Here is a 27,950-nt window from a genome sequence, read left to right as displayed (position 1 = left end):
TATATTTAGGTATGGGTATGTTGAATTCGTGCGAGTGTTTGCAGCAGAAAGGCAAAAGGTTTGGCCATTAAGCGCTTAAAGTGTAAACTGTCAGACATTTCGACTAAGAACTGGCAAGTTCATGGCTTAAATCTGCTTAATTGGCCGAAAGCGGAGCCAAAGCCGAGGTCTTACTGCTGACTTACAGGATTTGAACTTAAGAATGGCGCAAACTAGAATGTTGAGTCACTACATGTGAAAAAACTATTTTGATTGTAACTATTAGCAAGCAATCATTAGAACACTTACAACGTCATATGGATCTTCACAGTTTATGTAAATCAGACAATGAATTATCAGTGCCATTATCAGGTACTTTCCATTCGTTAGACCGCTAGAGTTGGCTTAGTTTTTCCGTATTTTTCCACGGACTTATGGGGGCGCACCTCTAAAAACGGCTTTCACCGCAGCTTGACAGCTAAAAGAGCAGCAGGGGCAGGAAAAAACCGCAGGATACACGGCGCTGACCTGCGAGAGCTACATGGTAACTGTATAGTTATGGGCCCGAATGGGGGAATGGGAATAGCAGTGGGTGTGGAAGTGGGAGTGGGTGTGGCGGTCCTGAACACTCCTTAATTAATTTCCATGCGAATGCGGGCGCCATACGCTGGTCAGGCGCCGCAGGAAGTGTACTAAGCCGTGGAGCCATGGAGCCATGGAGCTATGCAAAGTTATGGCGCTGGGAGTTGGCCCACAGACGGCAACAGTGTCAGTTGCCATTCACGCTTGGGACTAACCGGTTTGGCCGGCAGCTACGCAAAAAAGCAGAAACCAATCCAAGCGGATTCAAGCCAAAAACGAAACGAACCAAACTGAACTGAACCCAACTGGCTGACGAGTAACGATGGGCAACAAAGTTGTGACATTTACGGAACAGGAATTGGATGACTACCAGGTGAGCGATCAATCAGATGAAGTGAACCCGGAGCTAATTTCTCTTCATGCATTGCTGGTCCGCAAATCGGAAAGGATTGCACGTTCTTCACGCGCAAGGAGATCCTGCGGTAGGCCATTTGTATTCCCTTAATAAGACAAAACTATTCCATTTCATATGGCGGCAGACAAAGCACCATTGTTTGCAGCCTCCCATTGTTTGCCTCGCGGTGGCAACAAAAAGCGGGAAACACAAGAAAACACACACACGACAGACACTCAGAACACAAAGCCCATCATCTTCCTGCCCTTTGACCCCGCCAACACATCACATTCCATACCCTTTCCCGGGGATTACCATTTCAGCAGGGTATCCACAGTATTGATCAGCAGCCTCGAGAGAGTGAGCCTACTTTTTAAACCAATATAATAATATAAAATAATATTTCCAAGGACGACGAAAGATTCTTTTTTAATGTTTTGAATGCAAAGTAATTCAATATTCATATGGGCATACAAAGGGTATTTTATGAAAACCAAAGGTGCTTTTCAATTAGTTTGATTTGTTGCTGTGCGAGACAGGCCCAACTGGACAGGGTATTCGCAGCTTCACTGCCCCCCAATAGTCCCTTATCCTTGTTTGTCCTTTTGTTGCAGGGTTCACAAGCGATTCCGTGAGCTGCGGCCGGATCTGGTGCCTCGCCAGATGACCGAAGGTCAGGCCTCGAGTGTGAAGGTGCCCTGCGAATGCATTGAGAAGATGCCCGAGTTGCGTGAGAATCCCTTTCGCCGGCGAATATGTGCGTAACAATAGCATAAGCAAAGCAATCCAATGCTAAAAAAAAAAAAAACAAGAAAAAACGGGCTAAAAACGAACGGACTACAGCAATTTTCCAATTTTTGCAGGCGAGGCCTTCTCACGCGATGGCCAGGGCAATTTATCCTTTGAGGACTTTCTGGACGCCCTCTCCGTTTTTAGCGAACAGGCGCCGAGGGACATTAAAGTTTTCTACGCTTTCAAAATTTATGGTAAGTTGGCGTCAGTGATGGGAAAAGACAATGTAGCATGGAAGCTGTTTAAGCCATTAGAACGCGAGTTTGGTAATATAACAATCTTGTTGCCTGGAAATTACGTATACGCCTGGTTGTGCGTTCTGAGCTGTGATTGCATTTGTATTAAAGAGATGCCAACGAAGATGGAATCTTCATATGTATGCAAAGAACTAAGACTTTTTGTTAAGGCTTTGTTGTCTTTAAAACTGGCTCCTAAGTACTGGAGATAAATACATTCCTTGCCATCACTGAACTCCATCTTCATTGCAGCTGCAGCTGGTGGCCAGCATTTTGTGCCTTTGTTTATGCATTTCCGCAGCCCGTGTTTATTGCCTTTGGCGAACTTGCCCTAGTTGTGTGCGTGTGTGTGGGCCCTCTTTGCATTTGGCCGAAATGCGAGAGAGAGTGGAGCATGTGGAAGATGGCCATGGCCGCCAAACGTGGCACACACAAACACAACTTGTGGTGACTCGCGGTCGGGCAATTTGTGGCGCCGTTCCAGGCAGCAGCTATTGTTGCTTTTGTTGCTGCTGCGGGGCCAAAGTTCAAGTAGAGCCATAAATTCTAATAAGCATTTTAATTGAAATTTAAATTAGAAAAGCGAAAAAAGCAAAAATATGCCACCATAAATGGAGCAAAAGTTTCGTGCAAATTGATTGTGCACTTGACACACGAAATTAATGGGCCAAAAGTCGCCAATCAATAGGATGCAAAAGTATCTCTTAGGTCGAGTAGCAGCAGCAACTGCAACTGCAAAAGGACACAATTTTTGCCAAACTAGTTGCGAAAGTCAAGTTATGGTGAGGCAGCTAGGCTGCACTTTATTTCAATGTGCGTTATTAGATTGACACAAATTGAAACGTGCAGCAAGCGATTACCTGTGTGGCACAAGGATGCTGACGTGGCTGACTGTTGGGCAAACTCAGTTTGGCACACATCACTTGACTTTTGTGCAAGAAAATGTCAAGTTTTGTAAGCCATCTCCTTGCCCATTCTCCCCTTCTCCCCCAATCCTTCCACTCCTTCCACATGAGTGTGTGTGCGAGTGTGTGTACTTACGTCTGGCATAACTTTGCAGATTTCGATCAGGACGGCTTCATCGGGCACGCCGACCTCATGTCCTGCCTGACAACAATGACCAAGAACGAGCTGAGTCCGGAGGAGCACCAGCAGATTGCCGACAAGGTAATCGAGGAGGCCGACGTCGATGGCGATGGCAAGTTATCAATTTTGGAGTTCGAGCACGTTATACTCCGTGCGCCCGACTTCCTCTCCACCTTTCACATCAGAATATGAAACCGTCTTTCGCCGGTGGTGCACTTAGAGAAAATATCTTTAGTAGGTTGCTCTAAAGTAATATTATATCGATAGAATTATGTTTCCTTTTTCGATTAGTTCTATTGTTTCATAACCTATTGTAAAAATGCAGCATGAAGCTAACTTATGGAATACAATTACACTGCTGAAAAATAAGAAATCTGCAGCGTGGATTATTATAATAAAATAACCCAGCTTTTAATATTTAATTCAAATTGATATCAATGCGCACCGAAATGCCTCAGTGTTTTTCTTTTCTATTTTATTAAATTGTTTATGTGCGCTTTGGCATCAAATATACATACCCGAACATATTCCATGAAAGTGCCATCAGTGTGATTAAGCTGCCTGCCCAGCTGAAGAGCCTGTGGGTTTAGGATTCCGGGGTTCGATTCCGTTTCTGGTTACGGGTTACGGGTTACGGTCTATGGCAACTGTGCACTGGTCACTGGTGATGGGATGGGATGGGGATAGGACGGCAATGCCAATAGTACTGCCACTGGTAGTGCAGACTCCACAGGCCAATTGTCGTGACAATGTGCATGTCAAATGTCAGGGAGCATTATAAAATTTATAAGCCCATGGATGCAGTCGGGTCCAGTTACGACCTGCACTCCTGCCCCAATTCGACCCCAATCAGTGGGAGTCACTGCGAATGGAAATCGTCCTGGCCCCAGGACACACACACTCTCTCCTAAAGCAGACTCTTATCAACGTGCACGTGTGTGTGTGTGAGGGTGTGTGTATGCTTTGCACACTGTCAAAGTTTTATAAATTTTGGCAATTTTCAGCTTAAACTTGTTTGACATTTGAGCATCTGCCTGTCGCCCCAATCCTATTCAATTATTGTAATTGCATCTGCAGGGGTTCAGGGTGCAAAACGAGTGGCAAGTGGACACACTCGTCCCACAATTTCTGAATTATGAAAAATAAAGAAATTCCGAACTCTCAGTCGAAATCTCGACACTCATGTGACGCAGTTATGTGATAAACACAGCCAACAAGAAAGTGGAAAACGAACAAATTTGAAGTCAGTAACTAGTAACTAACGAACTACTGGTGAAAACCAAATGATTTTATATATTGTGGCCACGTTAATGGTTACTTCATAGGAAATCTATATATCTATCTATCTATCTATCTATCTATCTATCTATCTATCTATCTATCTATCTATGTATCTGTAGTCATAGCCCTCAAAGCCATAGTTTTTTTCATAGATACTTATTAGATATCAATTATCCACTCGATGCGAGGCACAAAGTGTGCCACTCAATGAACGAGTTTTTCTTTACAAGACCTCCATTTCACTCACTGGTATGCAAATCACGTTCAGCTTTTAATTTAGTTTACTATTTAATAATACGCATAATTACATACAGAGTAATTGTGTTTCGTTTTTTGTTTTAGTTGGATTTAAATTTAGGCTTAAACGATACAAGAAAGTCTATTACAAGTATGCCATGTATGCATGTACATATATATAGTGGTATTTGTAATTGTATAATTTGTAATTGGTAATCGTAAAAGTAATCCATTGGCTGCGTGCACTCTGAATCTGTATCTGTATCTGAATCTTAATCGGCTATCGGTTTCCAATTTGCGATTTTCTATTTTCGGTTTTGTTATGAGAGCTGAGCTGAGACTTGAGCTGCGATTTGGGTTTCATATGGTTTCAGTTACAGTTCGCTATAGTCGGCGCTGCTCGTTCGCTATGCTATGGGTTGTGGTTGTATCGTATGGTTAGATCGAGAGATAGCAACGGAAGTATACTGTCTATACACAAAAACAACAACACTTACATGAGAATAGATCTACTTACATACAGTCCTAAACAATTAGGCGTAATTATTTGTAATTATGCTTAAATACGAACTAAGCGCGAGTCACGCGCAATTCGGCTGGCCAAAAATTATTGTGACGCCACGAGGATACTTTTCGATCCATCCTCGCTGGCGATCCAGTTTATACAGCTGTCGTATACTGCAAATGTTACGTTTTTAATTGTTAATTCTAGGTCTACAATTCATGCGGGAATAGTTTCATAGTTGGCTTAGGTTCTAGCTTCGAATAAATCGTTAGTGCTCGTGCTCTCTCGCAAGCTGCGTTTCTCGTATACATGGTTTACATTCATCATAGTCTTTTAAGTTTAGTGGAAATCGTGGAAATCATGAAACAAATAATGCAAACACATAAATTGTACAATGCCCTAAGCCTAGGCCTATAAGTTTTGGTTATCTTATAACGCTTCGCTGGCGCAGCCTCGCAATTTGAATTCCCAACGGTCGGCTTTTCACCCGTAATCCGAAAAGCTTTCGAAGCTTTTCAACAAATTTCAGTAGACCGAGTTCGAATTCGAATTGTAGTGTTCGTAGTTGTGTGGCGCCATCTGTAGGTAGGAGGGAATCGCGTTTAGTTCCGAAGCCCGCCGCCGCAGCGCTGCGATGCTGTGTAGTGTATCGTTGGCGCCATCTGACGGTGACTGCATGGACTGCGGTAGCTGCTGTTGTTGCTGTGTGGGTGTTGGTGGCGCCATCGGGTGGTGTTGGTGAGTTTGCTGTTGCTGATGTTGGTGAGTCTGTTGTTGTTGCTGTTGGTGCTGTTAAACAACAGAGATGGATTAACATTTAGTGTTGATTATTTAGGCTGAATGGTTTTTTATAATTTTAAGGCTATGGAAGTTTACATTGAAGTTTAGTGGATTTCAAATGCTGGCTGCATCGAACTCATTTTTTTTAGATAATTTTGGACTTAAAATTTTTTTAAATAGAACTAGAACCTTGTGGTATAGCATTGTTGAAGTAATAAACTTGGACCCATTATAAATTGAGCTTCTATAACACATCTACAACTCATTTTATGACACACACCCAGTTAGTTTTAGTTCCGCCTGCACTTGATTTAAAAACTAAATTTAAAAAAAAATTAGGTAAGCTAATATCGTACTCATTCATCCGAATACTGTGTCCATACATTCAGTGGGCACAACATTCCGGAGGCACTCACCATGGGCTCGCCGTTCAGCTCGTTCTGGCTGGAGTTCGGCTGCGCGGAAAGTGGCGGCGGGGTCACCGAGGAGCAGCTGTTCATGTTCGGCGGGGTGGTGGCGCTCGGCGAACCACTGGGCCCACAACTGACCCCGCCCACACTGTGCTGGTACATCATGGAGTCGCCTGCGGGGAGAATTACGAGACACATAATTAGTAAGCGTCCAGTGAAATTGCACAGATAAGAGCTAAGTCACTGGTTTACTCGAACTTAAAAACTTGACTTTTGGGTATGGAAAAGAAATATTATAAGCAACAATCTGGGAGTTGAATTTATAGCCCATTAAAATTATATCAATGCAACATTCGATGTAGTTTTGCTCTATCAACGATGTTTGTTGGAACTTGATTGATAAGACGGGTACATCTTTCTTATCTCTGGATATAAAGCAACTTTTTTGTTGTCATTACGTGATGTCACCCAGTAATTTGTGCCAGCCAGGCAGGGCACACAAAATATGTAAAATCCTCAACAAAAAAGTGTAACAATGAAAACTTTGCTGACGGTAGCAAGAGCCGAAAAATAAAAAATCGACATGAACATGTCTCCAAAATGTCAATTAGCACAACTATACGAAACCAAATAAGAAAATAACGAAATAACGAAGATGAAAAAATGACTTTGGGTATTCCTGAAAATTAAACGGCTGCCTGTTAATTGATCAAGCAAACAGGCTGTCCGGGGCATTATAAATGATACGATGTGCATATGTTTTTGGGGCTACCGAAAATCAAAAGCCGAAACCAGAAAACTGAGGACCGAAAAAAGTGTGATGAGTTCAAAGAAATGTGAGACACAGCGGACTCAGCGTCGTGTTTGGTCAATTGTCGGGCAGAACTGAAACTGGAACTGAAACTGGAATTGGATTTGGATTTGGAACCCGATGGCATCGAAAGCAAAGCAAATAAATGCCTCCCGAGGCAAATATGCGACTAAACAAAGCCCCCCGATAAATAAAATCATGCCAGGCGCAAAAGTGTCAACGCTAGCCCATTGTCGTCAGCATGCAGATGGAAAATTTTCGGACATGTGATCGTCATGGTAGGGGGGCTTCTTTTGGGGATTGACACCCAACCCGATGACACCTACCTAGAGCATTCAGACCGTAGTGCTGATAGCTGCCCGCTCCCAAGGCGGAACCCATGTTAATGCCCGAGTTTAGGCCGCTGTTCAGCGAGGACGACAGTGGCGACGACTGATTCAGCTGGCCAAAGCCTGAGCCCATTTGTTTTCCGCAGGAGCAGCAGTTAGTTGGCGAAATGGCAGCAGTTAGTAAGGGTTTGTTAGTTGGTGGCTCTCTTTCGGGGCTCTATGGAATCACTCACCTGCCGTCATCGGATTGACACCCACGCTCCAGCGATCGCCGCCAAACATTCCCGTGCCACAGAGACCATCGCCCATGGCGATATTGGTGATATTGGCGCCAAACGGCGGAAGTCCATGGGAGGGCAGCAGGGCACCCGGTGTGCGGAACACGTTGGTGGTCTTCTTGCGCTTCTTCCACTTGGCACGGCGGTTCTGGAACCAGACCTGTAGGGATAACGGGGTAATGAGCTATAGCAACTGTTTAATATAGGAGTAAACTATGATACTATAGTACTTCAACTACTTGATAGAATTCCAACTAATGTTTCAAATTGGGCCAAAAACCAAGTGATTTAAAGGTAATAACATATTTTGCTTTAAGGGCAAGCTCAGCCCAACCCCTCGGGGTTCTTGCGAAGTTGCTGCCTCCTACAAACATGGTCTTAATCGAGATCAATTACCGCCGTGACAGTCAAAACATGTCTCGACACAGCACACACACAGACACACACGCAGAAGCGGCAACCGGACCACATTTACATGTGCATAAATTCGATATGTAAATTCCTTGGCCAATATGGGCAGTGGCCCACCCACCAGCCGGGCAATTTGGCATCTTTGACTACCGAGTGGCTGGCTGGACCTTCGATACGCTTTTGTCTTAGGGTCGTGGAGGTCGAGGCCCGTGTCGGATGTGCCCGCTTCAAATTGGCATTTCCATATGCATAAGAACAGCGGAGCCGAACAAGGTAGACACGTTGAGGTTTTGACATTTACAAGGCAGCACACAAGCACTCCTCACATCTCACATCTCCTTTTGCACCACACCACACCACACCACACCCTAACCCCCAACTCCCCCCACTCGCCCACACACTTGGATAGACAAGCGCAAGGAGTTGGGGCCAAAAAAGGGTTGCCTACATTTAGGGGCAGGCTGTATCCGCTGGCTCTCTGAGCTATGTATCTCAGCCATCAGCTCTCCACTTTCAGGCAATGCTTTGCTTTCAGAACTGGTAGAATTTTATTTTTCAGCCTTCTTCGAGTTGTGCTTAAAAAACATAAAAACAAAGTGCCTGCCGTTGAATGACTAGTGACATGGAAACGATTTTGCCAGGCCATCAGGCTTTCGCATCCACATCACTCGCAGTCGGGTTGACAACTTAACCGTTATGCACAACCAACCAACCAACCAACCACCCACACAGGCACTTTCTGGCACACACACACACAGGCACACACATATGTACTTATATAGGTAGATGGCTATATAGTATTTATAAATCCCAGCATTTCGTGGCAAATCTTGAGCTGTCACCGACTGTCGGCGTCGACTGTTTCTGTCTGAGTGCGCCAGACTAATGGCAAAGGAATACGGCCAAAACAGCGGGCCAAAAGCGAGAAACGAGCTGGCGGGGAGTAGTCGCTGCCTGGAAGAGCCAGAAAGAAAAATGGCAAGTTTCGAGCAAAGTAACTTTGCTTGTAAGGCCTTCTGATGGCCTGATGGTCCCCAGTGGGTTTGTCATATGTCGGACAACGACGACGGAAGCAGAACCTAAACCTAAACCAGAAGCCAACCAGTTCGGGCACAGAAAAAATCAATCTGAATTGAAAAATAAGTGTGCTAATTTAAAATATTTATACACATAAAAAATAACCTCAGTTGTAGTCATTTAAAAAGAGAATCTTCAATGTATAGTTCGTGTATAGTTCTTGCAAGTAAATAGTTTATGCCATTTGATAGATGTATTCTTGAAGGGGTAGCTCCTAAATAGTCTTCACAATTAAAATACTTATTATCTCTCTGTGTACGCACCCAACCCAACCGAGCAGAACTGGAACTATCGCAGGTTGTTCAGGTCGGAATATCACTCGTTTTCTGGATGTTACACCAGGGACGCTAATGTGCCAGATTGTGCAAGGGATAATGGATGGAGAAAGGGTGGGATAATGGGGTGTAACATATATTTGTGTTTGTATGTATGTACACACAGATATACAATATATATTTATGCCTGGGGGTTGGGCTGTGTCGGCGACCTTGACTTGTTTATGTTTTTTACGTGCTTATGCGTCGCTCTATTCATTAACTTTTAATTCAATAATTTAAGACAATGTCTGACTGTCTGGCCTCCGTGCTCGCCATCTCTTTCTCTCCCTCGCTCCGTCTCATTCCCCCATCCGTGTTGCCGTCTCCTTCTGGCTTATTGGGTTCGGTAAATTTAATTTAGCTTGCTGTTTTATTTTGCTAGCCACATTCGTGTGAGAGCATTTCCCTATTCGACCGCACAGACACACCCACACGCAAATACACAGACACACACACACACACACACACACACACACAAGGAATGCGAACGGAAGTAGGTGGAAGAAGAAGAGCGAGGCGGAAGGCAGCAAGAGGAAGAGAAAGCCAAAAGTCATTGCCTGCTTTTTTGTTCTAAGGCTGCGAGCCATTAAATTGGCATAACGTGCATGACGTGCACGGCACGTAAATAGGCGTTAAAATGTCGGTTAAACAAAACATTTATTTTTTATGTCTGCCCGAAAAGTGTTCGTATGTATTTGCATTATTTGGTGGTGTGTGTGTGTGCCTGGCAATCCCAGTTTGTATGTGTGTATTTCCCAATGATTTGTTTCTGTTTCCACCTTCAGTTGCACACGATGTGAAGCGTAACCCCAACCAAAACATAAAAAATAGCTCCTTATGTCGCGTTAAATTGTGTGTCTAACGGTAATTTTTTAAGCTTCACCCTTATGCATAAATTATCAGTCGTTGAGTGGCTGTCTTCCAGCCGAAATTCAAATCATATGCCTTTTTTACGGCCTTTTAGGGAGGCATTTTCTAAGGAGAAATGGCATGCATATTGGATATCTGCCAGTTTACTAAAAGACCTTTGACAGGCAATCAAACCCATATTGGTTTATGATAATAAAAAATTAATGATTTATGTGACAACATCAGCAAATTATAGAAAATATTTAAAAGGTTTTCTAAGCAACCTTTCATTAAATTGCCAGTAATTTAAATAGATTACAAAGCAAATTTCCAACGAGCTACTTACTATCTATTTTAAACAACCTAGTTTAGCTACTATCTACTTTAAGATTAACTTTTTCGATAAAAAAAAAAGCAGCTAGTTTAGTCTGCAGACTGCATGGCCAGACTCACAAAAAACGAAAACCCAAACAAGTTGGTGGTCCAAATAAAAATTTCAGCCATATGTTCCATACGAAAGCATTTCCATGTTTGGACTTTTAATTTTCACTTCGCAACTGACACAAACAAAAGCAGTCACAAAGGCAGAGAAGACACCACCAGCAAAAGGCAAAAGGCAAACAAACAGGGAGGGCAACTGTTGCAAATAATAAATGAGTCAAGTTCATGAAAAGGCAATTTCTTGTGGCAGGCCGCAGATATTAGCACCCAGTAGAAAACGAAACGAGAAGCCAGGGAGTGGAGTAGAGTAGATTCAGAAATGCCCACGAGGGGCGAGCAAATGGAAGCAGAAGTCAGAAATTAAGTATCGGCCAAATTACACGGATGGGGGGAGGAGGGGGAGGAAGTGCGGCTGCAAATGGGATAACAAGTGATTTGCTTTGATTTTATGGGCTGGTGGATGGTGTCCTGCCCATCCGGGGTGGCAGAGTCAGGATCAGGATCTGGATTTGGGTGTTATGATGGGGTGGGTGTTGCAGGAGCAGCGGCTTTTTATTATGAACCTGTCTGTTTATTGGGCCACTGTCATTGCGAAACCCTCAGCTTATGATTGCAGTTGCGTGCCATAATGGTATGTCATCTATGTGATCCCCTCGTTGCCGTCTTGTTTACGATATCTGCTCTGCTCAGCTCGGTTCGTTATGCAACATTAATTGCACATTATGCCTAATGGCCGATTTAACAGCTGTAAGGATAATCAGAGCGAACTTGCAATCGGATTTTTTCACGTTTGCCCGTGATTTGCATGTGTCACCGAGTGCTCACATCGATGTGGACATAGGAAAGCACTTTGCCGCACAGCACAAGCCGCACTTGAAAAGCCAATTTCAAAATTATCAGTCGGCTGAAGCGGGGAAAGCTGAAGCGTCGCAGTTGTGCGAGAGCTGCAGAGAAATGCAATCAAAATTCGATTAGCCCCAATGCAAATATTATTTGCGGGGCTAGTTGCAAACCGATGGAGATCGAAGGGCAGGTGGAGAGCATCTCTTAATAAACGCTTGATTGGCAAAAGCCAGAAAGTGCAATAATATTTTTCGGCTCGTTTGCGTTGACAATTTTTGCATTCTGGCATCCTGTGGATTGGTTATTGCCTCGCTCTCCGCTGTTGGATTTGTCGGGGGCATAATCAAAAATCAATTGGCCAGGATATTGCTTTTCCTTTAGCCCACTTCACTCTCCACACTCCACACTCCACTCCGCACACTCCCTCCCCTCCTGGGGCTGCCAAGCAACCGAAATATAAAATGGCCACTCAACAAAGTCCACACAAACTGTCCCCTGGCTGCCGGCCTTTGATGTCGCCCTTGTTTTTCTTGGCTTTGCGTTCGTTGTCTTCAGCTCGAGCATCTTTTTATTATCATTATTGGTCCTATCTGCGCTCTCATATCCTGCGAGTGCGACTGCGGCTCTGAGTGGTTTATGGAAATCGCTTTTCGGCCAATATCTTTTCATTCCTGAGCGTATAAAAAATGCGTATAAATTCATAAAATGCCGTCTCGACTTTTGCTTCCCTTTGCCCTTCTTGGCTCACACACCCACACCCACACACACACACAAATACCAGTCGATTTATTTTATGTTATCCTTTAAATCCTGCTTTACGAGTCAGCCCCAACAACACTTGCCGCTACCTACCCAGAAAGCCACCCAACCACCCAGCTCGGAATTCCCCTGGGATTGGAGCTCCAACCCGCCGAGACCGAGTCCACTATGGCCGTCTCTCTCCCACACTCCCGCAACCCACTCTAGCCGTCTCTTTCGGCGAAATGTGTCCTTTGACAGACTTTGGCATCAAAGCGATTCCTTCGCCTCTTTGGGGTTGCCGAGACCGAGTTCTGAACTTAGTGATTTATGAAATAGTTTTGCATATTCATTGTTTTTTTCTCCGATTTTTCGGGACTTGTGTTTTTCATTTCGGCCATTCATTTTGTGGGTTGCCGTGGGCAACTGCAGCCTCCTTACGGCGCTCAGATTGGGATTCAGTTTCGGGGATTGGGCTAAGGGGTTTCGGGGTTCCGGGGTACGGGAGCATTGGGGGATGGTGTCCAATGCAACCCCCGAAAATGTTACGCTGCATTCGTGGAGCATGCGCAGCTCCAGGATGCTGCCCTCGGATTCGTTTTGTTCCCAGCTTTACAAAGTTTTTCAGCCTTTTTTCGCTTATTTTTAGTTTTTTTTTCCTTCTGGTTTTTTTGTTTTTGTGTTTGGGTCGTGGGGACTCTTGTCATTCTATCAATGGCGGCAGCATTTGGAGCAGCTTATCCCAGAAAATACCCCCAATCTGCCGCCCATCCCGCAAAAGTCCGTCCGGCACTTTGGCACGCCATTTTCACACAAACATTTCAATGAAAAGTATCAACGAAATTGCTTTTGGAATTGCTTCATATGCCATAAACAGAATGCGTGCCAGATTTCCTTGATGCTCTTTATGTGCATTTTATGGAGAATGCGCCCCCTTTTCCCCCATTTTGCGAGTTGGCTTTTAAAGCTCTTGCTAAATTTAGCCCCTCCACTTATTTGGTATGGCTACCACTTTTCCTTTTCCTCGTCGGTTGCATATTTTCGTTTTTGGTATTTCAATTAAAGTTTAATTAAAATGTGCGATGCCATGGTTATTCAGACGCGACCCAGTCGCCTTTGGACCAACTTCGAGTGCTTCGCTGAAAAATATTCGCCATTTTACAGTGTCCCCTTGTCTCCTTGACCCCGTGTATACCCTCTGCCCTCTGCCCCCTCACCACTACTTTCAGTTTTTTAATAAAGATGCTCTCTTTTTATGAGAATATTTCGTCTAATTTTGGCGCAAAACTCGCATATTGGCAGGGCGTCACATAGATATAGCTGATATCCCCAGCATCCTGCTTTCTCCTGTTCTCCAGAATCTGGAGCAGTTGGGAGGTGGGCGGGGGAACGGCTATTAGAGGGGCATTAGGCGGCTCAGCAAATAAATTAGTTCTGTCTGAAGTCGAGGCAATAATTTATCACTGCTCACAGTGGGCAGGCCGATGAGTTCCTTCATTCTGGATGGGAATGGGCCACTTCGCTTGGTACAATCGATATTGCCGCTTTCTGCTGAGTCAGGAATGGTTAAAGTTCCTTGCAGGAAACACATAATCTCAAGAATATCAAGGCATTAGTTTCTAAAAACATTGAATTGAAACACGACATTTAAAATTAACGAAAGTATGCATTCCATCGTTGTTGAATAAACACACACAATTGTATTTCATTGAAAACAACAAGAGGATACTGCGATGAGTTTGTGTGAAGGTTGCTATGTTAATCATTGATTCACATCATTGAGATTGCATTTGTTGCCAGGCAAATGATTAGTTTTCTTAGTCTCTGCATTCACCACATTCCCCGCGAATTTGCCTGAGAACTGGCCAGGTTGCCGGGCAAATTAATCACGTGAGAAATTCATTTAGTGCACCGGCACACACCCACCAACACAGACACGTGCTGTGCCGCCGCTCGACCTTTCCCCTCCCTCTCTTCCCCTCCCCCGCCCCACCCCCTGGTGTTGCAACAATTTAATAAACAAACCAATAAATGTAGCAGCCTTCGAGACAAAGGCGAAAGAACGGTGCTGTTGACAATGCCAGATCATGATAAGTCAATTTGGTGGGCCATCTTCTTGGCCACACCCCCGTGGCAGGCCCCACCCCCCGCAAAAAGACTCCCCCCCGCGGGGATGTCACGTGTGACAAGCAGATTGTCCTTTGCACAAATTGTGCACAGTGTGAAAACACAAATTAACAATTGCCGGCTTGTCGGGTTGCCGCCCGCTGCTTTCGGCTATTGTAATTTGGCCCAAAACTGGGAAAATCCGATTAGGCAAGAGCGCGAGGAGGGGCAGCTGCTCCTTAACTGCGATCTTTATTTTTATTAAATTATATTCACCATAAATGCTGCTCCTTTGCAAGCCACACGTGTGAGTTTGCCGCTCAGCCACTACGCACTACGTGAGCCTCATAACTTATGCACCTGCTGAAGCCCGGGCAAATATCCTTGTGCTTCCTTACTTCCACATAGACACACACGCATAACTTGGACTTGATTTTCGGTGGCTAATATGGACAAGCGTTTTTCGGGCATTTATCTACCAAAGGATGAAGGGGAATGCTGAGCGGGGGAGGTCTGTCTTTATGCCGTCATTAACTGCAAATCCTTGTAGATTGATTTAGGGCCAGACGTGTGTGTGCATATCGAATGAAGGGCCGACCTCAGCGCTCGCATAGCCGTGAAAGTGTGAAATTTTCGATGCTCTAAATGTTTTATTTCGCCTTCGACTGCGAACTTAATTTATATGCTAATTTTATTAAACAGCAATCCCAAAACTAATCCAACGGCCTGACATCCACTAAGCCGCAACGACAACGCAAAATCAAGCATTAAAACAGCAGGACTGCAACAACAACGTAAAAAGAAAGCTATGTGAAAGCCGACGGCAGTTCTCTCTAACTGAACAACATCCAGACTCACCCCACATCCAGCACCCCGCATCCTGCTGATTTTACCCCCTGGCAGGTGATTGCATTGTCCTTTCGGACAACCGGATCCCGGGCGCTGGCGAAGTGGTTGGAAAAAAGCATTAACGGGCAAACACTGATACGCAATTATTAAAACAATTTATCAAAGTAGGACACATCCGGCGGCTGGGCAGGATGTGGGCAGGATCATCATGAAGGTGTCGCCGCCGCTCAGTTGCTCACTCATGGCTAATTGTTTTAGCTAGAGCAGTAGCTACTAGCTAGCAGTAGTTGTAGTCCAAAAGTCAAAGAGGCCAAACGCCTCAAGTTCTTGGCATTCATTTACACCGCAAAGCAATTCCCGCCCATTTTCGGAGCACAAATCCCAGGCAATGAGCAACAGCAAGCAGTGAAAGCGGAAGCGGAAGCTTAAACACAAATTTAATGAAGCAGTAAATTCGATTGTCGCATAAACAATGCCCGCCCGCATGCAAAAAGGACCTTCGCGGAGCTGGGATTCGGGATTTGGGGTATTCGGGGATTTGGTGGGGCGAACGGAAGAGAGACAAGGATAATGGCAGCCAGCTGCACAGGGGAGCTGTGCCAGCCACAAAAGGATAATGCCCATTGTGTGTATGTATGCATGTGCCAACGCTTCTCTGTGTGTGTGTGTGTGTGTTTGGCTCAAACTTTCCAGGCAAAAGGCAAGAGCATCCTGTGTGTGTGTGGGTGTGGCTGAATGCCCGACTAAATGTGACTTTATGTGCTTTAATAAAGTATAATTTTGGGCGCTTAAATGGCGTTCGGCGGCGACTTTCAGCCCAGAGCCTCGTAAACTGTTGCAAGCTGGCAGAAGGATGCCCACCATCCCCCTGATTTCCTCTGCCATCCGAAATCCAAATGTCCGTTGCGGTTGTGTGCAACACAAGTGAAATGTCATGTCGCTGCAAAAACGAACTGGGCCCGAAATTCCGACAGCTACCACCACTGACAACTGTCGAGCCGCAGGACAAACCACGCAAAGTTAGTTGGTACAGAGAAAGAAAAGATGGTTATCCAACTGCACTAACAATAATAACTAAATGGTCCAGAGAAACAGTCATATTATGGCTTTAGTTTATTGTTAGACAGGTTTTCTTCATGTGAAAATCTAAGCTAATTGAAAAGTGAGCATTAATAGTGACTGCAATCACTAAAACAATCCAATTAATGTTCGGCAGGATATGAAGCCATGTCCTCACATATGCAAAGCTGGACTTAGTTAATTAAAATCACTGATAGAGTTTGAACTGCCTAATGAACACAGGCTCTCTTTTGAGAAGATAGAACCCCTTTTCCAACCACAATTCTTGTAAGGAACGAGATTTCTCTGGAGGACTAACTCACCTGGACGCGGGACTCGGTGAGGCCGATCCGCATGGCGATCTCCTCGCGCATGAAGATGTCCGGATAGTGGGTCTTCGAGAAGCAGCGCTCCAGCTCGTTCAGCTGGGCGGGCGTGAAGCGGGTGCGGTGGCGCTTCTGCTTGTTTTTGTCCAGGTGCTGGAAGAGAGACACGGCGAAGGTGAAAGGATAATGAGTGGATTGTCCTCGATGGATGGGTCTTGACAACAGTGACAGTGAACTACCATACTAGAAATGCAAGCTACGCACTACGTTAGGGTATACAGATTACGGATTACGGATTACGGTCTACAGAAGTTACAATTAGACTAGGTAGTAGTAGTAGTAGGTTAGGAGTTCTACGGTTGTAAAGTATGAAAATCAAAGTACACTTACTTTTGGTTTATAGTTTACGTATATGATTCATAAGATACGAATATGATTCATGGCACATTTAATTAGGTTCATTACACAATTCAGAACACACACATTCACGTTTTTGGAAACAGATTTTCATTGGCATTTTCGTTTCAGATTTCGAATTTCAGATCGGATCGAATCGAATTGGATTGTATTTGATTTTGGATTTTGTAGCATAGCAGAGTAGAATTTGAAGGAAAAAATAAACATCGAAAAGAACATGGATTATTAAAAAAGTTTCGTATCAACTATGACGCTATGACGCATCCTCTCTCTCTCTTCCTCTCCCTCTCTCTCTCTCTCTCTCCCGCTCTCTTTCTCTATATAGCGCTGGCCTGCTCACCTGATCCTGTTGCTGCATGCTGTTGTTGTTGTTGTTGCTGTTGCCGTTGTTGTTGCTGTTGCCGTTGTTGTTGTTGCCGTTGCCACTGCTTCCGTTTCCGTTGCCGCCGTTCAGCGCATTGGAATTGTCGCACAGTCCGCCGGAAATGTGCAGGCGTGCCACGCCCCCGCCCACTGGCACTCCGCCGGAGGAACCACCGCCTCCCGCTCCGCCGCCAAGATCGGCCAAGTTGGGGCCCACAGGCAGTTGGCCAAAACTATTGACACCCGCGTGCAGTGCTGTCAACGCGGCCTTGGGCAGATCACAATCCTTGGGGCCTGAAATGGAGAAATGCTGTTTATAATACTAAATTATCTAAAACACAGTTACTTCCTAAAGCGATTGGTAGAGAACTACAACAAAAACTGTTAGGAGAGGTTTGCTTCTTATGGCCAAGAAGCAGATTTTGGTTTATTCAATATAATTATTGAAATAATCGATCTAAAGTTACTGTTCTGATGTGTGCTATTTATACGTCCACGGCTGCAGATTTATGTTTAAACTCAAAAAGCCATGACCGGCGGCTTTTAAGCTCACTTATAAGTTTCTTGAAGTAAATCATGAAAAATAATTCTGCGATTCCAAATTCCCATTCTATAAGTTCCATTTATACAGCACAATTAAATGAAAAGCATCAATAAACCATTGAACATCGTATCACTTTAGATCTCAGTTTCAGTTGGCTTGGAAAAATATCTCAAAAGCCCTAATAATAATAATAAGACTTCACTAAGCTCGATCGATTTATATTTTTGTACTGCATAATGCTGTGCTTCGTATCGCTTTGGTTCCTGAATCTGATTTCAAGCCCCGTGCAGTGGCTGGCTTGGAACATATTGAAATTGATACTGATGCAATTGGCCATGTTTTCACTGATTCTTGCCTGTACGTACATTTGGTGTCAACACACTCGACGAACTCGCAGTTATGCGCTATTAAACGGATACAACTTGCGGCGCAATAGAGTGAGAGTGGTTGCCAATCGCTTGATGTCCAATGTGAATGTAAGTAGCTTCTGATTGGCCTAATTATTTGAAATACGATGTATAAATGCACAATAATTCACAGATAGAAGGTCAGCACTGAGGCTTGAATGCCACCGAAAACACACACACGCACACGAAGTTGGCAAATGTTTTGTTGAATTGAATTGTTGTTGATTATCAAAAATGTTTCACAACTGAACTCCGTATTCACATGTGTGCCGCTCAAATGGAAAACGTTTGTATTTTTATAGTAATTAATTTCGATTTGCGACCGCCGAGCTAACGAACTAGAGGATTGCTCGAAACGAACTGCGGCGATCGGATAAATTGAATTTTTCAACAACCTGTCATTCAGAAGGCGAAACATGCCAAAAACAGTAACGAACGTGAGAGCGCGGACCGGAGCAGAAGAAACCGAGGTGCGAGATATACACAGATATGGCCAGAAGTTGAGATACACATACAGGCGCAGTTCCAGATACATATATAGATAGAGGTGCAGATACAGATACAGCTGCAGATACAGATACAGATACAGATACAAAAAGCGAGAGAGAGAGCCGCCAAGTGCTAACCCCTTTTCTACCTTCAGGCCTCACTTGACTACGTAACGTATTTTTATTTTGTTGCCATATTATTTGTACGTGTATATCGCTGGATGGCACTGGATTGTTGGATTGGCAGTGAGTGAAAAGGGTTCGGGGTCCGGGGTTAGGGATTCACGGGAGAGTCATCTTCATCGTACGCCTGGAATTTTTAACATGTACGTGCGAGAGAGACTCCGGCCCAACTCTTTCCGCCCGATTCCCTTTGTGGCCCGGACTCAACTGTTGCTGCAAGTCAAACATTTACTCATCGCCGGTTGATGCGAACTCTCGTCCCCGAGTTGTAACCTTTGGGGGACGATGCTGTCATGATGGCCATTCGGTTGGATTGGGCCCAAAGTGAAGGTGTAGGCGGCAGTAAGGCAACTGGCCAGTTTCCGCTGAAAGCGAGTCCGACATGCAAATCACAACTAAGCGGAAAAAAAAAAGAAACTTCCTCCTCCACTGCTTCCCAATCCTTTTTTTCCAGTTGCAATCCATTTCGATTTCTCAAGCGGACAAACGCAGCACTCTCGATTGCCGACTTTGATGTTGGCGGTGGCGGGAATGGCGGCTCTCAATGATTTTTATTGTTTTCGAGCTGGACTTGTTAAAATTTCGGCATACATCACAGACGCACGTACGTCAGAAATGCGGAGCGATACAAGATATTCGACGAAAGCGATGCCATCGATGCCCAACTCAGTATCACTGACCAGTGCCAGTCAGCAGCAGGTGAACGAGTTCAGAGCGTCGAGAGACGCCACATAAAACCATAAATATAAATATCAACAAATAAAAGATATGGAGTTCCTACAAGCGACATTCCCTGAAGCAGGCCTTTTGTAGTTGTTGCGTTTTAAAACGCTGCCCGGAAAGTGCTAATTTTTACACATACACCCAGTGCGGCTACTGTTCATTAGCGATTTTCAGCTGGTGACGTCCCCAATCGGGACCAAACCCCTCCGCCTTTCGACGAAACTGCCAGCCACCCAAAAGATATAAGATACTGCAATTGTGGCAAACTGTAGCAGAGAGATACGAAAGTATCTGAAGCTGCCAGCTCAGTGACATATATTTTTAGGGCATTACGCAGCACGCATCGAATGGCGTTTAAACCTCAAAACTCTCTGCTCGTGATTAGTAAATTTAAGGCGCGGTGTTAGGTGCGATATCTCCATCGAGTTGGATGCTCAATCCCTCAGCTGAAAATTCACGCTCGATGGCAACATCTCAAACATGTATCCGCTGCGAGCAGATAGCAGATAGATAGATACTCGTATGCATATCCACAGATACATCGCCGCTGGTTCGTTGGTCCGTTGCTCCAAAGAAGTGCGACTTTTAACATCCAACTGTTCCCGCTTCCTTCTGTTTTCTCAAATCGAATTTCAAATATTGTACCTACATACGATACATTTATGAGTGTATGAGTGTATGTGTGTGTGTGTGTGTGTGCAGAGGGGCAGTGTGTTGGGGCCACGTTTGGGAGCCATAAAATAGCGCCACTTCTCGAAATCGCACTTGGCCGGTGGAAACGGGGTCCGGCTTGGCTAGTTAGTTAGTTGGTCTAACTTTGATTTTTTCACCTCGCCTTTTACAGTTGTAACACATAAATATTAAAAAGAAGCAGCCCTAACTGTTCATTGTGTATGCAGATCAAGATGACGCAGTAGTCCCATTCAGGGCTAAAGTTTCTCGATTCTGAAGTCAACTTTTTGTGGCAGCTCTATGGGTTACTTGCTATCATTTTCACTATTAAAAAGTTAACACAAGCAGTCACACTTTTTATATAAGATATAAGATGTAAGCTTAACTAAACAATCAAATGAACTTAACGAAATATCTTTGTATTCATATAATCAAAAACCAATCCAATTAAGCTACTTATCACAACGTTTCAATTCAATGGGCAGTATAGAAACCCCTTACCCTCATAGTTCATACTTTCAAAAATCTAAATACTGTGATTACAATTAATTTCACGCCTCACATTATCAATTTTCCCATTGAACATAAGAAAGCTGACCAACATTTTCCAAAAACTGTGTAAACCGCAAAATTGACGTAAAAACCTGTGCATGTTCCCAAATCATTAGGACGCGTGCTAATAGGGCATAATTTTGTTATCTATCATCGTAATTTAGTTTGGTCCTCCAGCAAATTTGCTGCCTGGCCCAAAATTGCGATAGCGTTAATACGAAACTGTAAACATTGCACGCAGATACAGATACAGATACAGATACATTTACAGATACAGATGCAGATGCGGATACAAACACTCTGGACCCAGATACATTTACATGTGGCCTGATGCGAACATTTTAGTTGGTCCGGCGAGAAAGAGGAGCGAAACGAAATGAAAACCGCACAAAGCGATTAATTAATTAAAATTGGCAAACATGAATTTATCGCGCAAGCAATTTGCACAATTTGCGCAAATCAGTTTGCCTGTTTTTGGGAGCGAACGACGCGATTTCTCCCGCAAAATATATGGACCTCTGGCCGGAATGACCGGAATGGCCAGAAACGCAGCCGAATGGCCAGAAACGTACTTTCATGGCAGAGCACTTGCATCCAGATTCGCCGTCAGTTGCATGTGCATTCTGCAATGTGCATAATTATTGAAATTTGGAAATTGTGCGGTTTTTAGCTGGACATAGGCTTTGGCCTCCAGTTGGTAAACTACGATGCAGATCGCTTGGATTGGATTGGATTGGTTTGGATTGGATGGGATGGGATTGGATTGAATGGGTTGGGATCCAATCGTAGATTGGAATGGCATGGCATGGAATCTGGGCTGCTCCAACAACTAACCGCAACTGGGAACAGAATCCGCAGTAACCGCAAAACATTTCAATGCAAAGCGGATATGGGAGTTGGGTTGCTGGGTTGGGTGGGCACTGGGTGGCGGGGGGCACTGGGGGGGTTTAAGCCATGTTCAGCGGGATTAAGCACACATATTTCACTAGCCTAGGCCACCGCAAAAATGCCGAACGCACAAAGCGAAGCACACGCAGATATTTCGAGGTTGCAACGGGGGGTCTGAAGGGGGTCTGTGCAAATTACAAATGCAATCATGAAATTAATTTAATTAATGCGAGGCTCACGAAAAAAGCGCCCAAACGAACGCCATTCGAGCTTCTTTCGCTTCGCATGCAAATGAAGCATTAGTAGGGGAGACGACAATACGGGGAAAGTTCTGCCATTTCTTTGCATGCAAATTGCTCTTAATTGTAAGAGGGCTCCCCTTTTACAATCCACTTTGCCCCTCTCGACCACCACGCAACCAGTATGCAAATGTTTTTTGGCCTCTTCTGTTGTGCGAAACTCGGTAAAAAGGCTCACGAAATTTATTATGGCAGACTCCAGCACTGCGGGCAGGATTTGGCCAAAGGATTCCGCACTGCGATTCATTGAAATTTATAGTTTTCCATGGGCAAACGGAGCAGGCAGAAGTTGAATCCGGCGAAAACTTTAAAGCCCAACTTTGACAGTCGCAATCCATAACAGATCGCACAGATAGCACAGATGGCAGCCAGTAAGATCAGTTTCAGGCGTGTAAACTCCTCGCTAGCCTTTAATTAAACACCCATCTTCAATGGCAACTATGGACATTACGCATACGCCGCGTGGCCCAAGTGGCCAAGTGGACAATTGGCGCGTGAAAAATGGCAATAAATTAATAAAAGTAATTAATGGCTACGTTCCGAAGGACGCAAGGATGCTGGCAATAAAAATTGAATAAAAACGCGAGCCATAACTCATCCATGGCTGCAGTTGCAGTTGCAATTGCACTTGCAAACTGTATTTTCTGGTAGTGTTGGCCGGCTAACAACAAATTGATTGCCAAAATTGAAAGTGCTTGAATCGTTGATCAACAGTGTGGTAAAAATAATTTATTCATCTGCACACACGTACATACATACGTATGTATGTATGATTTATTAATATATTAATATGAGGACACAAGTACAGTTTGATAATCATGTGCGTGCGCCGAGTGAATGAATGAGTGTGTGAATGTAATTCACAATTTGCGGCATATTTAAAAGAGCAATTATATCAATTAACACAAACACACCCACACTCGATTGGGAATTGGGAATGGGCATGGGCATGGGAATCCGGAGAAGGTTTGCCGAGTTAGTTAAATACACAACTTAATTATTGCTAAATGCACGCGACACCTGGCGCCATCTGGTTAGACGTCTCAATTATAGGCCATTTAGCAGACATTGGAGATGAGATGAGATGGAATGGGATGGCAATCGCAAGATCGGAAGTACGAGTAACTACCCCCCACACCCGCGATCTTTGGGGCTTGTGGGTGTGCTCAAGAAATTAGTTTAATTATGGCCAGCCGGATCGGATGCCATGGATTAATACACACATTATTATACATTAGCGCAATTCACTTGCCGATCTTAATTGCAACATTATACGCAGCCCCCCCTCGTAGCCCCTCCCCCCTTTCGAAAGGGTTTGGGGAAAAAACTTACCCAGCACATTGGCCCCAAGATTGTTCAGCATGTTTGCCGAGAAGTTGCGGATCGACAGAGTCGACAGTTTGTCGCTGTTTCTGATTGCTGCTCCAAAAGTTAAGATTCGGGATCCAATTTGATTGAATCGGGAATCGATATCGTACTGATGGCGGAATCCCAATGGGACTTCCTGCTCGTATACTCGTCTATCACAGAACGTTGGAGTTCAAGTTCACCTGCGGTGCAAATTACATCTCAATTGTTCGGTGGAAATGGGTGTGGCTGCAAGTAAACAGATTGGTTAGTTTGGATGGCTGCTTTCTGCTCAAGTCGTATGTAAATATATGTTGATTTTTGCCTTCTGAAAGTACTTGTTAATTTTTAGTACTAAAACTTGTTTATGTTTATGTTTATAGTGTACATTGTATAAAACAGCTTTCAACATTTTGCAATTACACTACAATGTAACAGTATTTCTCGTATCATAAATGAGTGTTTGATTTTTGTCTGTTTTTCCTTCCATTGAGTAATGTGCCAAAAGCTAATATTTTCTTGACAAAACATTTAAGAATACTAATTGCCTGTGTGCTGTAAATATTAGCTCTCCCATGAACTTTGACCCCTTGTCAAATGTCCAGCTATTTGGGTAATTTGAGTATTGTGCGTTTTACCAGAAAACTAAATCCGTTTCACTTTCCTTAACCGCAGAAACTTCTGCCAAAGTTCGATTGTGTGGGTATTTGCATTGAGTTTTATTGCTCATTTGGCCAAGGACTCACCTGGCTCCTCCTACTCCTTGTCCTTTTTCCGCCTCCTTGTTTTCTGTGTGTATGCCACAGGGTTATGGGCTGGGGTCAGAGTTCAGGCCAGCAGACGATCAAATTGCCATAGTAAAATTAATTAAATGCCTTGACCATAAAAAAGCCAAAGAAATTAAATCCAAGTCACTTGGCCGGAAGTTGAAAAGTTTCCTTAGCTCTCACTCACACACACACACACACACAAACACACGCATAGGGACACGCAGACATGCACAGCTTGGGGACACGCAATGAAACGGAAGTCGAAATCGTTTATTGATGAACTGTTTGACCAACTGACAGCCGGACACTGTCCGCCGGAGGACACGGCCTGCTTCCACCACCGGGTGTGGTCGCTCGTCCTTGTTTCTACTGTTTAATTGATAGCTTTTCGCACTTCGGGCACATTTTCACTTAGTTATGCCATGGCATTTCCCTTTGAAATTAGATCAATTCGGTTAATGGTGTCTCTCTGCTGGCGACGGCTTTCTAGGCACTGACAAACGGAAACGGATCGAATTGGATCGCAGTATCGTATCGCATCGGAGCTGTACGCCGTATACGTAGCGCTGCTCGCTTGCATTTGAGGGCAGTGCGAAAAAATCAAAGCGAATTGACTACACAGGCCCCTGATAACTTCGACAACAACGACTGCGCACTGGCGCCGCATTCAATCGCCACCCCCTCGCACAATTGACGGTTAAGTCAAGCGTTATCTCTGCCAGCGGGCTGCTTATCTCCCGCATTGATTTGCAAAAATCACAAAGAGAACAGAGAACACACCGCATACAAGCGCCCCGGGGCGGGCGTGGAAGAGAGACAGCTACCTGAGCCCACAGCCATCTTGCTTTCCAGCCCAGCGTGCTCACTCGCTCGCTCTCGCTCTGACTGGCGGTTGCTAGAGCAGGCCAGCTACACTCGCTGTGCGTAGGCCAGGCCACGCCCACAATGCAGGCCAGCGAATAAGGGAACTCTGGTGGGTTCTGTGTGACCCAGAACGATAGCACTTTTTGGCGCCCTCTGCGATAACAGGTCCTGCCGCCTATCGATAGACGGACGTGTCATCGATGCCGCAACAACAGGCTCGATTCGATTCCCCTCGAAAAAGGACTTCAACTATACTCCACAGCTGGTCGCGTTGGCAACGGGCGCTCGGGCCACAGTTATTGCCGAAAGTCCACTCCCCCAAAAATGCGCCTTGAATTCTTATCAAGCGCTGTTGATGCCACGTGTCAGCCTTCAGCCTCACCTGTTGTCGTTTATTAGTTTCTGTTTCTGTTTCCATTTTTTTTTCCCCCTTTTGCCCGTCTTTTGCCTCCGACATTCGGCGGAATTTTATAATATTTTGCATGCTGCACAAACGTTGAATTAGCCAGACAACGGAATGCCGGGCGAAATAAGAGTTTGTCATGGCAACCGCAATTCAAAGGATTCCACCCCACTACACCCTGCACCCCACACCCTACACCCAGTTCAAAGTCCTCCCAACGCCCCTCAATGTCTGCTTATTATGCTTGCCTCCTTCTTCCAACCAATACGTATTATACGGCTAAATCGGGGGCGTTAATTAAAAAGTGTAGGTACCAATTAAAAAGCACAAGACGCAGCATTTGCAGTTCATTTTTCACTGAGAATAATGCAAACTTCACACTTGTGCGGTGCAAAGTGTTCTTAAGTAATAGAATTGTGTGATACAGCATAAAGAATTCATATTGATAATTGTATAGATGCTTTTTAATCTTGACTTGTGAACTACTTATAACAAAGTACGAAGTAAATGCCCAAGTCGTAAACAGCAAACCGGAATTTTTCGGTTAGTGTATTATAAAGTAAACAAGCCGAATAAATCGTGATAACATCTCAATTCACTGTTGGGCTCACTTATTAGAGCTTCTGCATCACTTTTCATTTTTTTTTCTTTTCCTATTCTCACAGAAAGCAAATACAAAAACTTCGAGTGTGTTAATTAATCAAAGTCGCTTTTTGGAATTCAAAACGTCGGCCAGCAAGTAGAAAAAATATGTTTATGGGAAAATGTGCGGCGTAGACTTGTTGAATTTCGCCATATTAGCCAAGGATTAATCATCTAAGGAGTCTCAATTAGAGCGCATTTTGAATGCCTGGCATGAGCATGTCGTAAATCACTTTGGCCAAATCCGGCTAGCAGATAGTCACTGTGACCAGGACAGCTGCGAAATCCTTGAGTTGCCGGGACTGGCATACCAACGAAGTTTGGCGAAAAAAAAGCGCAGCTCAAATGCAAAGGATTCCGAATCCTTCGGCATGCACGACGCTCTTTTGACTTTGTTTGGCAATCGTTTAAGCCCGGAACAGCGAAGATGGGTCTTTCGGGGTGGGGTGGGGCGATGTGTGGAGGACCAGAACAAGTACGTGCAGTCAAACAGATTTCCAGTTAGCAGCTCACAACAATTCGCTTTTAAGCCAGCGCATAAATCAACCTCAAAAGATATCCCCAATTTTTGGCGGTCAGGGGGCAGCGGTGCAGGCGAAAGCGTTAAATTTCGACGGGGGTAAAAGTTTATTTTTTTTATTTTTGCCGTTCCGCGGCATTTTATTGAAAGGATAATCGATGGCAGCAAAAGCAAGGCTAGGCATTAAAGGATTCGACTTTGGGCAACTTATTCGACTTTAAAAACTTAACCCAAGGCGATGTCGACGAACTGAGCGATGTGAAATGCGGCTCTTTGCGGTCAATTTAATTGAATGATGAATTGCGTTGGACACTTGGGAGTTGGGGCTCGAATGCCGCAGAAAATTCTTCAGTTGTCACGGGTACTTGTGCTCGAAGGATGAGTGCAGAAGGACGAGAGATGGGGCACTTGGGGCGGCGCTGGAGAAAGCCAGAGGAAGGAGGCTGCGACAAAGACGAATACGCATAATCAGTCAAAATTTATGACAAGCTCGAACCCGAAAGTCAGCTTAAGCATTTAATTGGCCCAGGTCCAGTTGGCCGTCCCCCAGGACAGTCCTAATTAGCATGGGCATTCATGTACATGATGGAGTCCATTTTTTGTCGCCTCTCTTCGCCCCGCCCCCGCCGCTTTCTCCTAGGCTCCCATGTGTTGTGTGTCCCCGTGGCCAAAGAGATTTTTACTGTTCCTCGACTCTGACTGATGACTCCTCCGCTTGAGAGCTCGGGTGTAATTTGTCTAGGCCAAAAAGGGATTCTGGGCCTCCTTCACTTCACTGGCTAAGAGCGAGTGCTGTTCAAAGTTTGTTCCTCCTCCAAAAAAAAAGTGGAAACATCCTTTTGTCGCTGCCTTTCATTTGATACGCGCTGCAAGAAGGCGCATAAAAGATAGATAAATAAGAAAAAACTCTGAGGAGCGTAAAACTCAAAATGTTTAGCTTAGTGCAGTTTCGTGTAACGCATTATTCTTGCTTAACATTTGTCGGGTTTCGTTTCTTTCCTTTGTTCGGCTTTTGGCACTCTAAACCAGTTTCAATACAGTATCAAGTTGCACCGAAAATTGGCATAATGGCTGAAGCAAAATTCACTTGAAACTAAAAACATAACTACAAACTTATAACTCAAATAATTATTATAGGTCTCGATTCTTCTT

The 27,950-nt window shown here is 44.5% G+C and overlaps 2 protein-coding genes across 6 annotated transcripts; one reads left to right on the top strand and one right to left on the bottom strand.

Annotated features, from left to right (window-relative positions):
• Positions 1-24: 24 nt before the first annotated feature.
• On the top strand, positions 25-3,487 carry LOC6530735 (calcium and integrin-binding family member 2). Of its 2 annotated transcripts, XM_002091589.3 has the most exons (5): positions 869-934; positions 1,009-1,043; positions 1,570-1,712; positions 1,819-1,941; positions 3,044-3,487. In XM_002091589.3, the coding sequence occupies exons 1-5, from the start codon at positions 884-886 to the stop codon at positions 3,259-3,261; spliced, it is 570 nt and encodes a 189-aa protein (XP_002091625.2). In that variant the 5' UTR covers positions 869-883; the 3' UTR covers positions 3,262-3,487. The 2 variants fall into 2 exon arrangements, with proteins under 2 accessions (XP_039228098.1, XP_002091625.2); XM_039372164.2 differs by lacking the exon at positions 1,009-1,043 and having other exon boundaries at positions 25-934; positions 3,044-3,485.
• Positions 3,488-4,659: 1,172 nt separating this feature from the next.
• On the bottom strand, positions 4,660-24,988 carry LOC6530734 (homeobox protein orthopedia). Of its 4 annotated transcripts, none has more exons than XM_039372158.2 (8): positions 24,346-24,988; positions 23,585-23,848; positions 17,474-17,790; positions 16,714-16,869; positions 7,656-7,860; positions 7,420-7,545; positions 6,286-6,455; positions 4,660-5,884 (listed from the first exon to the last, which is right to left on the bottom strand). In XM_039372158.2, exons 2-8 carry the CDS (start codon positions 23,613-23,615, stop codon positions 5,618-5,620), a joined length of 1,272 nt encoding a protein of 423 aa, XP_039228092.1. In that variant the 5' UTR covers positions 23,616-23,848; positions 24,346-24,988; the 3' UTR covers positions 4,660-5,617. The 4 variants fall into 4 exon arrangements, with proteins under 4 accessions (XP_039228092.1, XP_039228094.1, XP_039228093.1 ...); XM_039372160.2 differs by having other exon boundaries at positions 16,714-16,848; XM_039372159.2 differs by having other exon boundaries at positions 4,660-5,881; positions 6,289-6,455; positions 24,346-24,986.
• Between the last annotated feature and the right edge of the window lie 2,962 nt (positions 24,989-27,950).

This window comes from Drosophila yakuba, chromosome 2R (assembly GCF_016746365.2).
Source record: "Drosophila yakuba strain Tai18E2 chromosome 2R, Prin_Dyak_Tai18E2_2.1, whole genome shotgun sequence".
Lineage (NCBI taxonomy): Eukaryota > Metazoa > Arthropoda > Insecta > Diptera > Drosophilidae > Drosophila > Drosophila yakuba.
This window is presented reverse-complemented; position numbering and strand designations above follow the sequence as displayed.

Excerpts from the sequence above, each read along its gene's own strand:
- LOC6530734 (XM_039372158.2), bottom strand. The coding sequence starts at position 23,615 with ATGCTGAACAATCTTGGGGCCAATGTGCTGG. Across the intron at positions 17,791-23,584 it reads TCTTGGGGCCAATGTGCTGG|GCCCCAAGGATTGTGATCTG; the intron begins GTAAGTTTTTTC and ends TCTCCATTTCAG. Across the intron at positions 7,861-16,713 it reads TCACCGAGTCCCGCGTCCAG|GTCTGGTTCCAGAACCGCCG; the intron begins GTGAGTTAGTCC and ends TTATCCCTACAG.
- LOC6530735 (XM_002091589.3), top strand. The coding sequence starts at position 884 with ATGGGCAACAAAGTTGTGACATTTACGGAACAGGAATTGGATGACTAC. Across the intron at positions 935-1,008 it reads AGGAATTGGATGACTACCAG|GATTGCACGTTCTTCACGCG; the intron begins GTGAGCGATCAA and ends CAAATCGGAAAG. Across the intron at positions 1,713-1,818 it reads TCCCTTTCGCCGGCGAATAT|GCGAGGCCTTCTCACGCGAT; the intron begins GTGCGTAACAAT and ends CAATTTTTGCAG.